Below are 16,938 nucleotides of genomic sequence, written 5' to 3' on the forward strand. Positions count from 1 at the left end.
AAATAGGCACAAAACTCAGCCATTGGTAACTTTTTGCCACAATATAAAATTATAAGTAATTTTGTGCCTCATTTTTTTATTAGAAGTTTCTTGCAAAAGTGCAATTTATGAGGTAGTTTCCAACAAATTTTACTTCATAATACTACTACTCTTAAATAAGTGAAACAATTTCTCAAAAAGCTTACATAAAAGATACAAGTATTTTACTTATTTTAAAACATAGAAAATGTTGTATTTATATTATCATCATTTGTACATTTAATTATTCAGCTCGCTCGCAGAAATGGGCATCAAAAGATAAAAGATCAACTGAATCCTTCGTTGAAAAGTTGAGCATCTAGTATTATTAATAATCAAGTTTATAATTTATTACAAAGATTGTTACAAAATGGGGCAAACATAATCCACGATGAACTGCCAATTGAATTTTAAGATCTCCTATATATACAATCTGATGAATCAACCTGGTATAATAACTAACGAACACAATTGGTGTACAGTAACTTTACCATCACCTGCCAAGGAGAAACCAAGAGAGTTTCACTTGAGCATGATCGTTATCGATTCAATCGAGCACTCTCCGGAGTTCATGTACTAGTTGTGCTCGCCTCGACGAATCCACCTGCATTGAGTTTCAATAGGTCACTTCTCGAGTACAAGAAATTAAGAGCAATTACACAGTACCTAAAACAGACTGACCAAAAAAAAAGAAAAAACAACTTAGAATACCTTTTGAAGTAGGGCAGCAAGACCCTGAGGCAGAGCTCCCAAATCTGATGCCGAATTGCCAATATTTGATAGCTGATGTAATACCTTCTGTACGCGCAACTCTTTTAGCTTCTCCTCGTAGTTGGCAGGATTGTCCTTCCATCTATAAAAAGCCTGATCATCATCCCAACAAGCATTGGGTGTCTCTTGAGTACTGCTATCGGACTCGCAGAACCATTTGTTGATCAATTCCATGGCAGATTTATGGGTCAATCCTTCACCAGCAGCATCTCTAACGGTCTTGATAAGTGATTCCTCCATGACTCTCCTGTACAATCTCTTGTAGAAGAATGAACGAGAATTTCTCCAATCAAGGACTTCCCTGACAACACCTTTGGCAGCCATTCTAAAAGAAGTATCATGTAATTCAGCAAATTTGGTGGCAATCTGAGTATATACAGGCAGAAGTTGCTTCTCCCGAGCTTTTATTTGCTGCTGCAGGAGTTCAATATTAGCATAAGAATTATTGGTCTTGGCTTCTACAAGTTTTGCCTTGAAATCGATGAGCTGTTGATCAAGCCTTCCCATACACTCAACCAATTCCCTGGTTCTGAACTTGATTTCAATCATTCCTTCTGGCTCGAGAACATTTCCTTTAGCTGTCCGATCAGCATACATTTCGATATGGTCTGAATTAATTCGACTATCCACAACAACCCATGCCCCACCACGAAGCTCCCCCATCATGGGGATATAAACAAAAACAGGTTGATTGTAAGTCCTAAGGTTCTCAACAATTGTAGACCCTGCCTGAAGGATCCCTTCAAACAGGTCCCTCTGCCCACCTGAGAACCCTCTCCAGTTAGCTAAAATGAAAAGTGGGAGTTCTTCCCTGTTGAAATCCAGCAGGGCTTGTGCTGTCTTGGTTGCAGAATCTGGGAACCATACTTGCCCCGCTTGTGGGACCACTCTCTCATGAGAGTCGAGCTGACCAGGATCTGCTGGGATAACTTGCATCACGGTCTGCGTCTCGACAGCCACTATACCAACTGGAATTCCTCCAAGTTTCGCCCTTCCTGTCACAACTGTTCTTGCCCAGCCTTCGAGTGTTTCAACAAAACTATCCTTGTCAAAAATACCAGCAAGCCATTTGCCATTGGTGTCAAGTACACCAGATATAGCACCACGGGGATCACAGGAATTTTCTGGCAAATACTCAACCTGTCTTTCTGGAGGGTCTAAAGAGCGTGAAATTGGAAGTTCACCCCCTGAATGAGATGGAACATAGCTCAGCCACTTCACGATAGCTGAAATTCCTTCAAGATCATCAGACACTGTGAGATGCACAACCCCATTGGTGCCCATGATCTTTGGCCCACCAAGTTGCATGTGCGAACTGTAAACCTCGCGACCAAGTAGTTTATTTAACGCAGAGAAGCCAGTCAGAATGATGGGCTGATCAAGCCTCTGAATACAACGCATCCCAAGGCGAGCAAGATAGGCACCGATGCCAACTGTTCTACCTGTAACAAAAGTAAGAGTAAATGTTTCCTTGTAAGCCCTTGAGTAGGCACTGGCTATAGCTCCACTTCCTGATAAGTTCTCAACACCTAGTCCGTCCTCCTTCCCTACAACAGTGTCTATAACAAATCGAGATTCTCCACTCTCGAGTTTTAACTCATGGGCCATAACTGAGGATCCTATATGGCCGTAATCTTCAGGAGTTAAGTACACATACTGGAAACCACGCTCAGGGTTTGACTCGTCGGACCACCCAACTTTAAAGCAGGCTTTTACTTCTTCAGCAACACCAAGTCGAGCCCCTGAATTAGCAGCCAAATAAATCAGAGGAAGTTTCTTGGCACAGGCAAGATCTGTAACTGCAAGGAAGAAAGCATCTTCTCTTGGTCCAAAAGATCCAGCCTTGAAGGTGACATCATTTGCTACGACTAATATTGTCCTTCCATCAGGGAACTCGGGAGTTGACATTTCCATTGACCAGGCTACCATACCAACATCATTTAGACCAGGGCTGCGGTTTATTGGGACGAGTGGAGTACCCCAGGCACCTTTTGGATCAGCAAACACCAGCTCTGTTACTTGTAGAAGTACTTTGTCAAACGGTTTCTTCACATCTGGAGCCTGAGATGCCCATGATTGCTCCAGGGCAGCCAAGAAAGCCTGAAAACAGCAACACAAATAAGGTAAATCCATTGACCTCTAAGGGAAAATAAATAAGTCCTGCCAGGCTGCCACAAGCCAAGGCAACTTGGTCACTACTCACTAGAATGTGAAGATATGATGCTTAAAAACCATAGGAGACCCTTGCATATTCAATGGAAATAGATTGGATACAATACGCAAGAACAGGTTTTAGGTGGAGCAGAGGGGGAGGGAAGTGGGGACAGGGGAAAGTGTAAATTTAAAACTCCCTACCAATGGGAAATCGTAGCAGTAGGTTGTGCTGCTTTTCATGGCCTGAAGTCGCTTACGAGCAAGGACCCCTAGTGGTTGATATGGTGCATTCACAGGTATCCCATGAAGGGGGCCGTGAACAGATACCGAATGGTAAACCATTTCATGCAGGCAGTTATCCTCCAATTCACGGTAAACCTGTATATCAGTCATGTTATAAATTTATCAAACGCAAAATTTATTCATGTAAAAGATAGATAAAGAAAATGGAAGAAATAATTTTATCTTCCTCGATCAATTTAGCACCAATATAGTAATCAGTACTAACTGGACTCGAAACATATGTTACTATGGTATTCGAATCTATGCATCCAAACCATGTAATAGATATTCTGAAAAAGAACTGGTTACATTGACTTTTAATTAATATAAAGCACAATTACAATAACATTATGCATTTGCAGATTCAAAGAAAGCATTGAATGTCATCTTTGCAGGTTATACATCTTGATGCATAATTAGCCCCTGAGTTCATCTACTGAGAGTTGAGAGTAGGCTGGAAGGCTAAAGCGAAGAGATTATATATTGTACAATCTCTAAAGCATCTTCAGATGCGGCTTTTACATTTGACAAATTCAACAGATTCCAAGTGTGCAATTCATCGCAATTCAAAGTAGATGATTTTTTCATTCTAAACTTTTACAAACACTAGTATGAAATTTCCATGGACTTATGCTCTGAATTCTAAACTTGCTTCCACCAAGCAACTAGCAATTCCATCAACGTGTCATGAAAATCTAGCCTGATACTGATGGTAAAAACTATATCTATATCGTGGACGAGGTTTCTAAAAAGAGATGTTCAAATTCAAACTTACATGTACGCTGCAGGTATGACCAGTCATATTAGTAACTGCGATTCTCCAAGAACCATTGGCTTTCCCTGAGGATGACATCCAAAGCTTCACTTCCCACTCACAAACATTTAATCGATGCATTCTTACTCCAGAAAAACTGTGGATTTCACGCGCAAGCTCTTCCAAAAGGATCTGAACAGCTGCCTCTTCTTGTTGGTCACCTATGTTCACCTCCCTGTAAACAATTGGTAAAAATAACTCCCCTTTTAACAAAAAGTTGAAAAATAACCAACAAGGAGGTATGGAGCTATAAATACCTGTGATATGGCACAAGATCAGGTATTTGTTGCTCTCTTACAATGTACAGGTACATATGAGCGTGATCAGGTTTCAAAGTAGCACTGTGCGCATTAAGTTCCAGTTCTTCCATTGCAGCTGTTAAGGACCTTAATATGCTTCTTGAAGTAAAAGAGATGGGTCTTTGTGTTCGAAGAGTTTTTAGTTCGACCCCTGTGAACTCAGAGATGGGCTGTCTCACAAGTGTTCTCAAAAACATCCTCTGAATGGATGGCTTGTCCATGACAGTATACAGGTGCCATTGGCGATCCCGAGAAGGTGTATATTTAATATTTTCATAGCCCTTCAGCTTGTCCTAATTAAAAAAAAATAAAAAAATTAGAGGCCGTCAGTTCAGGACTGCACATTATATTATTTAGGTGCTCTATAAACATTTTGGAAACTGGTTAGACCTAAACCGCATTAAAAGAGAGGAACAAAACCAAGCAGAAGAAAAAACAAAGTTAAGAGCCTCGTACCAGTTCCAAATACATAGATAGAGGAGGTTCCAAATGACGTAGTAAAGGCTCCTCACTGTAGTAACGTTTTTCTTCTGACCAGTAGAATGAATGCCTCATAGGGGTTCGGCCTTCATCTCTCTGTATGATGCAACTAATGACTCCAACACCAACAGCACGAAGACCTGAACTCACTTCTTGCTCTCTCAGAATTTTGGCCAACTTATCTATTCTCTCCTGAGCCTGATCTTCATCACCACTGCACATTAAGAAAAAACAGATGATAAGCTATTAAAATATGATAAATATTTTTGTACATACAATTCCACTCTGTAAACCACAGAAGCACAACAAACCCATTGAAGACTGAATCTGGGACACATTCCATCAGGTGCAAAAAAAAAGATTCAAGCACAGCACAGATGACAAAATTGAAGCATGGTGCATTGTTAACATAAGAAGAGTTTCTGAAGCCAATAGTATCATACTAGAGTTTTAATACCTATCCTGCAACAAGCTCATTTGGTTATTCACCCCCACTAGTGAGATATGAAACATGTTCCCATGGCTAACCGGTTCTAGAGAGCCACTGGAAATTGTATCATCGGAGTCATGAATTGTTTCTCTCAATGCAGCAGTAATCACTGTTGGCAGAAACTGAAGAGATTTAATAACGACCATGGCCCCCCACTTTCTCTCACTGTGTTTCTCAGCAAGGGCTTTGTTAGAGGACAGATCATCAGAGACATTCGCGGTTTCAATGTGGTCCTCCATGAACTCCCAAGAAGCAATGAGACCAGATCTGTGCCACTGCATCCTGACACTTCCCTTGACAAGATAAGGCTGAAAAAAAGAGATTGCAAAACGAGGCATAAAAAGGAGTAATATAATGTGAAACTGTTTAAATAACAGTAAAGGCTTAACATGTGAAGTATATATTTACCTGATAAAGCCTCCGGACATAGGTCTCGACAACCCGCCTCTGTAGTGTGTGATCACTGTGATCAAACAAGCCTACAAGGGCATCTTCAACAGCCAGTGGCGTACTCACAAGAGCCTCCATACGTTCATTAATAGCACTTTTTCTTTTTGGGGTATCCATATTTTCACCTTCCTCTGTAAACATTTCTAACTCGGAAAGGTTTCTAGCAATGTTTGAACGAAGCTCACTCAATTTGGTTTGTTCAAGTAATTGACTAGCTTTGAGTGCCAACTGCAATTATTGGAGTATTATAAGTCAGTTTCATCAGACTTCAACTACCACAGTCCACAGTAGCATACAGCTTGAAATCCCGCTGTATACTGAGATAAGCATAAGTCAGAGAATCACCGACCTCAGAGTACATCGTGTGGTTCAATTGTGAGAAACGAATAAGTTTCTCCCTGTATGCAGCAGGATTTGGGTAAACCAGTTGTTCCATGAGCCGTAGGATCAATTTGTTTTTGTTCTTAACACCCTGAAAGCCATAAAAATTACAGAAACAAGCCTGGATGAGATAAGGGAAGAAAAATCGATCAAGTCAGAATCTTATGTCACTTTTTATGAAGCATTTGGCATACCTGATGTGATAGTACGATGTCCACAACCTTTAACAGATCCTTGTTATACTGAAGGCGGAGACGTTCAATCACATCAGCCTGGATGGAATAACATCAGATTTATAAACTAATAGAGTATTTGGCAGGATCATAGACCATTAATATAAACAGACTCTTCTGGTCCAAAGCTAGACTAGCTACTAAAGCTGGCTGCAATGTACAAACATTACTACAAGTCAACAACATACGATCATATGCAATATGGGACTGTAATTCTGAAGGGACACTGGATGAATCTCTACTGTTTCTTCAGTGCATGTGAAGTCCACAGATTATTGGTCAACAGTTTGTAAAATAAGCAATTACTAATAGGGGACAAGTTTCAAAAGCTAGATAAACAGATCACAGAATGTAGCACAAAGCCCCTGTGAAACCATAATGCAATCAAAAAAATGATTGTACTGCATAGAAGAACAAACCTGGATATTGTCATTGAACAATTCTTCAGCAGACAAATACTCTTCAAAAAGAGACTGAACAATAACACGGGCATGACTCTCTCTCCCGCCCTCGTAAGACTTTGCAAGACTCATTAGAGGCTCAATCAGCCTCTCTTGAGCTCCTCTCTCTTTTTCAGGGCATGACCTTAAATGGGCCTGCGAAAAACAAACATATTATGAACACGAGTAACTCCAACGATATGATTATTTACAGAATGGTAATTGGTAGAAAAGTCAGGCACTGACCTCAAGAACACTTTTCAGCAACTTAGCAGGAAATTCAATGTTCTGGGAATTGGTAATTCCTTCAAAATCTCTATATTTTGATTCCAACTGAAATCCAAGCACAAGGAAAAGATGGGTCAATATTATGAGCAATAGACAGCCAAAAAAAGAAGACTACAGACTACAGATGTTCAAACATGATCAGCATGGTAGAATGTAGAAACATACTTCATTTCTCAGATCTTTGGGAAGCCGTGTTGCTAGGACAGACAGGCATTCTTGCCATTGCAGGAAAGGAAGTTCAGGACTATCGAGGCAGATCAGCAAACTCTGTACTACCTGAGAAAACAAGAATCTCATTTGTAAGAAAGCTTCCTAGTAAGGGAGCAAAATCTAGGTGCTCCAGCTCCATTAGACAACGCATATTCTGCTTCAGTCCCTTCAGAGGCTAGCCCATAAAATAATTACTGTATTTAGAGACATCACCAGCAATGCAACTATATAGATGTTCAGGGACAGTTAATCATGACCAGAATACGTACCTCGTTTATGTTGTGTTCATAACCCGCAAGAATCATCCGAGCTGCATTTAAACTTGCGGCGCACCTCTGATGAATTTTGCCTGAAATTGCAGTTGGTAATCCCAAGATAGGAAAGCTACCACGGAATGGTTCAGCTTTCCTTACAGCAGAAGGATCATCCAACTCTAATCTTGCTATAAGCTGACCAGCCTACACAGCAAGCACTAATATTGAATCAATATTGAACATTAGTGCTTAATTTAACATTCTTATAAGTCAAATGACGCTTACCTGCATCGCTTGACCTTCAGACATCTTAAACTGTATTATGCCAGATGCAGGAGAAAGCAAAGGCATACACATCTTCATAACCTCAACTTCAGCATACGGTGTATCTGCATCAATGTGACTATTATCTGGTACCAAATATCGCATCAGCTTACATGGTGTCTCCGCGATTAGCTTTGAAGGATCGTGATCGTTCTAGATACAGAAAAGTAGAATGTTTATACCAGGCTAGGCATTATAAAAGTTTCAACTACTTCCTCATTTTTTTAGTTGCACCATTTCAATTTGGGCACTATTCATCAACCAACTTAGAAGTAATTTACCATTATATAAGAAAAAACTTAGTAAAGTGGGATCTTGTTAGATTCATCTCAATATGAGGATTCCAAATATCAAATTCTTATGATATTTATTTCTACGCAGTTAGAGATATTAATATCCAAAGAAGGATGATGGAGTATGTGAAAAACCAAATAATGCAACTGAAAAAATTCAGAGATAGTATTATGCAAATAAAATACAAGACAATACCTGAAGCAAACAAGTTCTTCCATCAATAAGAAGCCGAGTTCCTGCTGCTTCTTCCTCAGCATATATCACGTGACTATTTCCGTCCAACTGCATCATATTTTGAAATACGATATAGTTCAATTACTAATGATCGAAATCAAGAAATTTGAAGTTAGCAAACCAAACTGATCAGCAACTGTCCCTTTGGAAAGCACAGGATTTATTGTTGATGAAACAACCTATCGCACTCGCTGGGCAATAGGATAGGGATATTGCAATAGGCAGTTAACATGATTATCTACATTCTTAAACATCAAGAATGCATAAAGAAAAGCTTTCTCAGAGAAAGTGTCCATTTCATGTTTAAGTATTTTAAAAATCTAAGGAACTACAAATATTTGGCCTCTCTATAACATGGATATTACTTTTGGGTAACATTATGATTGGTTTAAACTCATGTACCACACTCTTAGTAAACTATTATCTGCTTTTTTTTTTGTAGTTGACAGCAGGTTGTCAATGCTCTTTGAATCCAGGGTCTTAATTTTATGTTATGATTATGAATACCATTTACTCTATACAGTATTAATAAATCAATAAAACAGCTATTACCTGCATCAATAGACCTCCATCTCTCAATGTATGTATTTCTGCCTCAATTTCTGACTCATTCATTCTCAGTCTGTAACTTCCAGGACCGCCCTTCACCAATTCAATCTGGGAAGCAGCAACCATGTTATGGTGACTGTTAGAAATGTACTTTGAAGTGTTTAAATAGTACATCAATTAAAGCAGAAATTATTCATGAAGCAGAATAGAATCAAACATACGGTGTACTTGCTCCCCTCAATATTTAAAGAAACTTTGGAGTGGACAAGTGATATATGCTGCAATCACCATAAAAAATTAATGTGAATAAATGAAACAAACAATTAATATTGATACAGTAAATCTCAGGATGCTCTGGTGTTTTACATACCTTTGGAGGGATTTGACCCTTCTCAAGATAGCCAATATATTCTGAAACAGTAGCTGCACTACTAGCAGCTGCTTTCTGGAGATAAACAGCAGGTAAGGGAAGTGTAATTTAACAAATACATCAAAAAGAAAGATGAATATGACAGGAAGCTTTTGGAAGAAATAATCTTAAAATAAGTTGTACATACATAAAGCGCTCCTCCCACAACGGATATGTACCAGGGTGGCCTTTCAGCTCTGACCCTCATTGCTATTCTGCTATCCAACCAACCTGTATGAATTTTATTATCTCTGTAATCTGAAGACTGGTGGAACCAAAAAATATTAGTGTCGGGTGACTTTAATGGAAGAATAGCAGAATCTGGAAAGGCGGGAAATAAATCCCAAGTAACAAGCTTACATTTAGAAGATCGATGGTGTAATCAACATTAGTACGAATTTCACCACGAATTTGGATTTCTTTTAGACCAAGAACCATATTTGCTATAGCCGTGCCTCTAGATTCACCAAATGCAAAAACATGGCCTGAAAAAGGAGTTAGTTAGTTTTAGCCTTAATTAAGTATAATAAAGTTTACTATCAAAATAGAACCCTTAGCACTCCATATATCATTTTCCTTAATTAAAGCTTATCACTGCTAAAAAGCAGCAGTAATAGTAAGTTTACTATCATGTTCAGATTATCATACAGCTTCAAGTTATCATACTGAAGCAAAGATTCAAAACTCATTTTGTGTGTTCCACCTTTGACTTACCAAATTGAGAATCTGAGAACTCATGGATGCCTCCACCAGACTGCAATTGAAAACTTGTATCATCATGAAGCTCATAAGTGAATTAATTAAATGGATGACGTGGAAATTTGAGAAATTAAGGAAATACCTTAACAGAGAAGTAGGCCCACACATTTGGTTTACTTTTGAAACTCAGCTCCTACACAAGACACCCATGAAATCAATATCTCCACAACAATTGCAAAACAACCAATTCAGAAAGTAAAATAAAAAAAACTGGGATAGTCTAACCTGTACTTTTCCACTAGTAGGCTTGAACCCATCATCTGGGTCCTCACTTGTCACACGTACGGCAATACAGTGACCCTTTGGTTTCACAGACTGTGCCTTATCAAAATCAAAAGGAGTAGCCACAACTGATGTTTTTCTCCAAGCATCATAACCCCCACCATGTTCCTTACCATAAAATCGCCTAATTTCTATTTTGAAATTGCACAAACAGGACATCTCACAAACGGGAACAATGGAGTACAAAAAATATATATTAGAAAGGGAGCCAGTCATTTACCAGGAATTTTCCAAAGAGGGATACCCATGCCAACTGCAACCTGAGCAGCTGGAATATTTATTTCAGCAATCCACTCAGTAACAGGATGCTCCACCTGCATTAGCATATGCAAGAAAGATAATTTAGAATGTGGCACATTATATCCAATATTTATCTTCAGATAACAATGGATAGAAAAAAAAGAGTGCAAGATGCATAATTTATTTAAAAAGAATGAGATTTTGAATGAGCAGGTGCAGGCGTGCAGCAAAATATAACTTCAAAAGGCATGGTTGACGTTACTTGAAAGATGGGAATAAACATACATGATGATCTGTCGGGAAAAAATAAAACAAAACATTTAAAGCAAGGCATGCAATCAGGACATTGCTGGGAGATTGCTCAACTCCAGAGGAAATTAGGTTGAAATACAGGAGTCTGCATTATCCCTACATTTTCTTTCCTGATTCATGATCTCAATTTCATAATAAGTGCAAGTGAGTACATCCTGGCTACTAAGAGAAGGTCAGGGTGCTCTATACCTGTAGCCGAGGATTCAGCTCAAGGAAATAATACTCGCCAGTTTCCATGCTGTACAAATATTCAACAGTTGCTGCTCCAACATAATTTACACATTTGGCCAACCTTCTAGCTGCCTGCTCGAGTTTCTTCACTGTTTCTGGTGAAGCTACAGTTATTGGCCCCTCTTCAATAATCTGATCAATTGAGATAGAACCATTCAATATCATGTTTGCCTAACAACCCATAAGACATATGTTGCTTACAAAAAAATCATAAAATAAGTCCCTTTGAGAAGCATATGTTAGACCCAGGACATACTAAAACTGAAGGAAATAAAACAAAATTTTCAACTAGGTACCCACCTTCTGGTGCCGCCTTTGAACACTGCAATCACGGCTATGCAACGCTGCAACATTGCCATATTGATCGCACAGTAACTGTACTTCTAAGTGTCGACTCTGCAAAACATAAATAATACCTTATAAAGACGATACTTTAAGTCATCTTCATACAAGCTTATTCCATTATTGTGTCGATGTTGTAGAAAGTCTAACCTGTGAAGCCACCTTCATAATAAATATGGGTGATCCAGGAACTTCACCCTGCACTTGCTTGAATAACGCCCTTACTTCATCATCATTGTGAACCTGAAAAGCGCAAAACTCATAAAGCATAATGAAAATTTGGTGGAAGGATGGTGGTTGTATATGCATTACTTCCAAGCATTCGTCCATAATCTATGTCCAGATAGAAATCCTTTCCAGAAAGTTGGAAGAGCAAAAATTCAATGATGGATAACAGACATCATCCCAAGAACTAACTCACCTTTCTTATTCCTTTCCCTCCACCACCCCAAGAAGCCTTAATCATAGCTGGATAACCGACAACTTGACAGCTAGCAATTGCTTCCTCTGTGGTAAAAACACAGGCTGCCTTGTATACATCATCAGGAATTGTATCTAGGCAACTCTCAGCAGGAACTTTTACCTAAAGGATAGAGATATATACAAATGATCAGGAAACTCCAATCAATCGGAAAACTTTGTAACTCCAAGAAAGTGATGCTTACATGAGAACCACTCCATGGAAGAGTTGGAACATCTGCAGCTTGAGCAATCAATGACGAACCAATTTTATCTCCAAGAGCAGCCATAGATATAGCAGGGGGGCCTAAAAATACAATTCCCTTTGCAGTTAGTGCATCTGGTAACTCAGGGATCTCCGACGCATGTCCCCAACCAGGCCAAACTGCATCAACATGTGTGATTTCCGCCATCTAAAAGAAAAACAAAAAATTAAAAAATTAATTCCTATCCACAAAACTTTACCTTCATTACCTAATTTTCAAATATTTAAATAAGTTTTAGAATTATGAAGATAAGCTTTTTCATAATTGAATTGGAAGACAATGCTGCAACAATAAAAAAAACTGCACCTCAACTATGAGCTGCACATTGGCATAGTTATTGTTGTTAGTCCCTCCAGGGACTTCAACAAACTGGTCAGCCATTCTAATATGCTCTGCGTTGATTCTCATGTCCTCGGGAGTAGCCATGGCCACTAATAATATAGCTTTCTCATTTCCAAAGGTCTCGTAAGCCCATGTCCGAACACTTCGTATAAATTTGACAGCTGCCATTCCATTGTTTGCAATTAATACACTATGGATTGGTCTTTTTCCTCCAAGGGCATAACAGAAGTCATCAACTATTGACAATGTAGAAGAATTCCTCAGTAGAGTTGTTCCATTCATGTATTCAATATTTCTCACTGTAGTAGCCATCTTAGGATCTTCCTTGGTTAAAACACCGACGCGCCCTTGGTATTGCCCAAAAATTAGGCCACTGCGCCTATATCTGTTTACCACACCAATAAAAAGAAACACAACTCTCTCATCAATTACTAATCACCATGCTTACAACATCAAATTTCAGGATTGGCATCCACTACAGACAATATTTTCCGGTTATCACAGACAATTCAATAACCAATCGCAGTAATTTCCTGGATCCTGGGTTACTTCTTTTTACTGTTAAAAAAGAAAACTGCTAAACTAATTGAAGTGAGCTACGACACATATAAACAACTATCACAAACAATTATTCGATTCTTTCTTACTTCTCTCCATTGCACACATAAATTCTGCTGCACAATTCGCTACAGAAATGACAATAACTCATCTAAAGAACAACTAAACTGGGTAATTAAATAATAATAACCAATTACTCAAACTGGGCAACTAACAATTTTTAATCACAAACAATGAAAATAACAACTAAACAAGGGGTCAAAAAAACTGCATACCAGCTAAATTAATAGTAGAAGTGCTTGTAAGAAAGCAATATTCAAATCAGTGATTTGAACAGAATCATGAATGGTAAGAATGAAACAAGTCAAGAGAGAATCAAGTGTCAACAATCAAACAAATATAAAGAAAACCAGCAAATATTGTCCAATTTGGACTACACACATAAAGTTTAGTAAGAAGGCAGTCAGTCAACCAAAGCCAGCTACCAAAACCAGTCACATTTTCTAGTATGTTTACCCAACCAAAACAAATATTCCAAAAATGACATTCACACTATTCTACACTATGTTAGCTCAACTGCACACTACCAGAAACCAACCAAACAAAATATAAAAAATAATCAAGTAATTTGAATAGTTATACTAATTACTAAAGAGAGAATTGAGTAACAACAAACCTTAACTGGAAAACTAAAAATTGTTCTGAATTGGCATCTGGGTACTTTTAACTTTGTGTTCTTGGATCAAACTATAAAGATCATACTATGATAATGTGGTATACCAAAATTTATTGGAAAAAAGATTCAAACTTTTGATTTGATATGAAGTTAAAAGTACCATAACTATACATATAAGAAGAAGGGGGGGAAGATTTAAGAAGGGGGTTGGTTTGGTTTGAGGCGCAGGATGCCTTCACGTTATTAACGGCCCATTTATTTGGGTATGCACGTGGCAACTGCCCACCTTTCAGCTACCATCATTCCTTTCTTTTATTATGCCATTGCTGCTTCAACTATTCAACTACTCTCATATTCGTCTATGTCACTATGCTTAATTGCTCTAACAAAACAAAATACTATTTACCTTTTATTTTTAACTCTTTTCTTTTTTTCTAGATCGAGTGATTACAACTTCATATTTATATGATAATCAAAATTATCTATCAATGTCATCCAATTTATCAAGAATTTAAATTTTGAAAATATTAATTGTTATTGAATTATTTGTATGTTCAATGAAAAAATCATAAATTTATGAGAGTGACATTATGTCTTTCATACACAATTTATTCGAATTGAAAACAAAATCTTGAATCAATTCTCTTGACTATAGAAAGACTATATATAAAAACAATCTTGTCTCGTTTGCGTAAAAATCAGACATAATAATACACCAAGTTGTAATAGGTAAAAGTAAATTCTAAATCAAAACAATCAACCTACCATACTTAAAAGAAATCGCATTCTCTATCACAATTCCGCATATATCACTCATAACAATGCATCTCTTCATTTTATGCAAAAAGCAAAGTCTAAATTAATTTTATCGACCATCAAACTACCACATTTTTAAAATCAAATCGATTATCCCACTTTCATATATGTGTATCAAACATACCAATACATTAATTGACAACGCAAAGAAAAAGTGAAAACATGATCTAAGACACCTAATTACCTCTTTTTGAGTTGAAAATTCAAAATTCCTTTTGCACATTGGGATAAAATAGGATAATTGGAGAAGGTTTTAGGGAATGGAAGATTAACAACATCACAACGTTGAGAAACTGGTAACATTATCAACCCCTTAATTCTTCTTCCCTATGTGGTTTTTTCTTTTGGAGGAAAAAAAATACTCTAGTGTAGTAACTTAATTATAGGGCAACTGAGATTGTTATGTTGTGGGAGTAAATAATGATACCTAATAAAGTATTCATTGTAGAAGCAATTTTACTGGACAAAATGGATTTTTGAAATTTATGCCACATGTTTAGCAATTTCACATTTTTACTGGAAAATTAAAGAGAGAGGTTGGGAGATCAAGTTTTGTTTTACTTTAGATTGGTAATTGTAGTCAGTTTTATGTCCCTTTCACTTCGGAAAAACACTGACTAGATCTCTTCCAAATTATATATTTTTCTAAAAAAAGTCTTTAATATTAATTCAAAAAATTGTATACTAACTTTGGTAGAAAAAAAAAACCAAATATATCCCTAAAAAGGACACTTCAGTAAGTATAAAGTGAAAGAATATTTATGTAAATATAAAACACCCAAGATGAATAGTGAAATAAAAGGACTTAATTAATTACATAGTTAACTAAAGCCTTTTTTATTAAGTTTCTTGATTATTCAACTTGAACTGGCTAACCAATTTACAACCAAAACTTGCATAACCTGTTAGACCCACACCCATAAATTTTTGTTTAGGACTTAGATTGGCCCCAAACCCACGGGGTCTGAAAAATTTGGATATTTACCTACAATAAATTTGGATTGGCGGGTCCATGGTCTAGAATAGGTTATAGTGGGCGTTTTAATATTATTAGGGGTCTGAAAAAATTCGAATCCTTACCTACATTATGACGTTGGTGCTTTAACTCTTCAACTACTTCTCATATTCATCTATGTCACTGCGTTTAATTGCTCTAACAAATAAAATAGTATTTACTTTTTATTTTAAACTGTTTTCTTTTTTCTAGCTATAGATAGAGTGATGAACAAATTCATATTCATACGACAATCAAAATTATCTATCTATGTCATGTAATTTATGAATAATTTAAATTTTGGAAATCTTAATTGTTATTAAATTGTTAATATGTTTAATGGGAAAATCATAAATTTATGAGAGTGACATTATGTCTTTCAAACATAATCCATTCTAATTGAAAACAAAATCTTGAATCAATTCTCTTGACTACAGAAATACTATACAAAAAAACTATCTTGTCTCATTTCCGTATAAACGAGACATAATATTACATCAAGTTGTAATAGGTAAAAGTAAATTCTAAATCAATTCTCTCAACCATCAAACTATCATACTAAAAGGAAATTGCATTCTGTATCACACTTTCCGCATATATCAATCATAACAATGTATCTATTCATTCTATGCAAAAGTAAAGTGTAAATAAATTTTATCGACCATCAAACTACCATATTTCAAAAATCAAATCCTTTATCCCACTTTCATATATGCGTATCAAACATAACAATACATAAATTCACGATGAAAAGAAAAAGTGAAAACATGATCTAAGACACCTAGTTACCTCTTTTTGAGTTGAAAGTTCATAATCCCTTTTGCACATTGTGATAAAATAGGATAATTGGAGGAGGTTTTAGGGAATGGAAGATTAACAACATCACAACGTTGAGAAACAGGTAACATTATCAACCCCTTAATCCTTCTTTCCTGTGTGGTTTTTTCTTTTGGAGGAAAAAAAAGATACTATAGTGTCGAATGATTCTATGAATGTAACTTAATTATAGAACAACTGAGATTGTTATGTTGTGGGAGTAAATAATGATATCTAATAAAGTATTCATTGTAGAAGCAATTTTACTGGACAAAAAGGGTTTGTGGAATTTATGCCACATGTTTAGCAATTTCACATTTTTACTGGAAAATTAAAGAGAGAGGTTGGGAGATCAAGTTTTGTTTCACTTTAGGTTGGTAATTGTAGTCAGTTTTATGTCCCTTTCACTTCGGGTAAACAATGACTAGATCTCTTTCAAATTATAGATTTTTTCTAAAAAAAAAAGTCTTC

General features: G+C 36.9%; 1 protein-coding gene across 3 annotated transcripts; it reads right to left on the reverse strand.

The window, feature by feature from the left end:
- Window positions 1-317: 317 nt before the first annotated feature.
- LOC104898085 (acetyl-CoA carboxylase 1) lies at window positions 318-14,975 on the reverse strand. 3 transcript variants are annotated; one of them, XM_010685094.3, is made up of 32 exons: window positions 14,842-14,975; window positions 12,572-12,992; window positions 12,206-12,412; window positions 11,962-12,123; window positions 11,691-11,783; window positions 11,499-11,594; window positions 11,157-11,330; window positions 10,636-10,729; window positions 10,359-10,546; window positions 10,216-10,266; window positions 10,089-10,128; window positions 9,735-9,859; window positions 9,523-9,639; window positions 9,336-9,410; window positions 9,187-9,243; window positions 8,969-9,073; window positions 8,378-8,464; window positions 7,850-8,041; window positions 7,580-7,768; window positions 7,266-7,376; window positions 7,059-7,145; window positions 6,792-6,968; window positions 6,334-6,411; window positions 6,108-6,230; window positions 5,717-5,986; window positions 5,276-5,616; window positions 4,795-5,032; window positions 4,297-4,631; window positions 4,001-4,214; window positions 3,145-3,321; window positions 730-2,889; window positions 318-622 (listed from the first exon to the last, which is right to left on the reverse strand). In XM_010685094.3, exons 1-32 carry the CDS (start codon window positions 14,958-14,960, stop codon window positions 566-568), a joined length of 6,960 nt encoding a protein of 2,319 aa, XP_010683396.1. In that variant the 5' UTR covers window positions 14,961-14,975; the 3' UTR covers window positions 318-565. The 3 variants fall into 3 exon arrangements, with proteins under 3 accessions (XP_010683396.1, XP_010683402.1, XP_010683408.1); XM_010685100.4 differs by lacking the exon at window positions 14,842-14,975 and adding an exon at window positions 13,842-14,168; XM_010685106.4 differs by lacking the exon at window positions 14,842-14,975 and adding an exon at window positions 13,441-13,591.
- Between the last annotated feature and the right edge of the window lie 1,963 nt (window positions 14,976-16,938).

The sequence above is a fragment of the Beta vulgaris genome, chromosome 1 (genome assembly GCF_026745355.1).
Source record: "Beta vulgaris subsp. vulgaris cultivar EL10 chromosome 1, EL10.2, whole genome shotgun sequence".
In the NCBI taxonomy this organism is placed as follows: Eukaryota; Viridiplantae; Streptophyta; class Magnoliopsida; order Caryophyllales; family Amaranthaceae; genus Beta; species Beta vulgaris.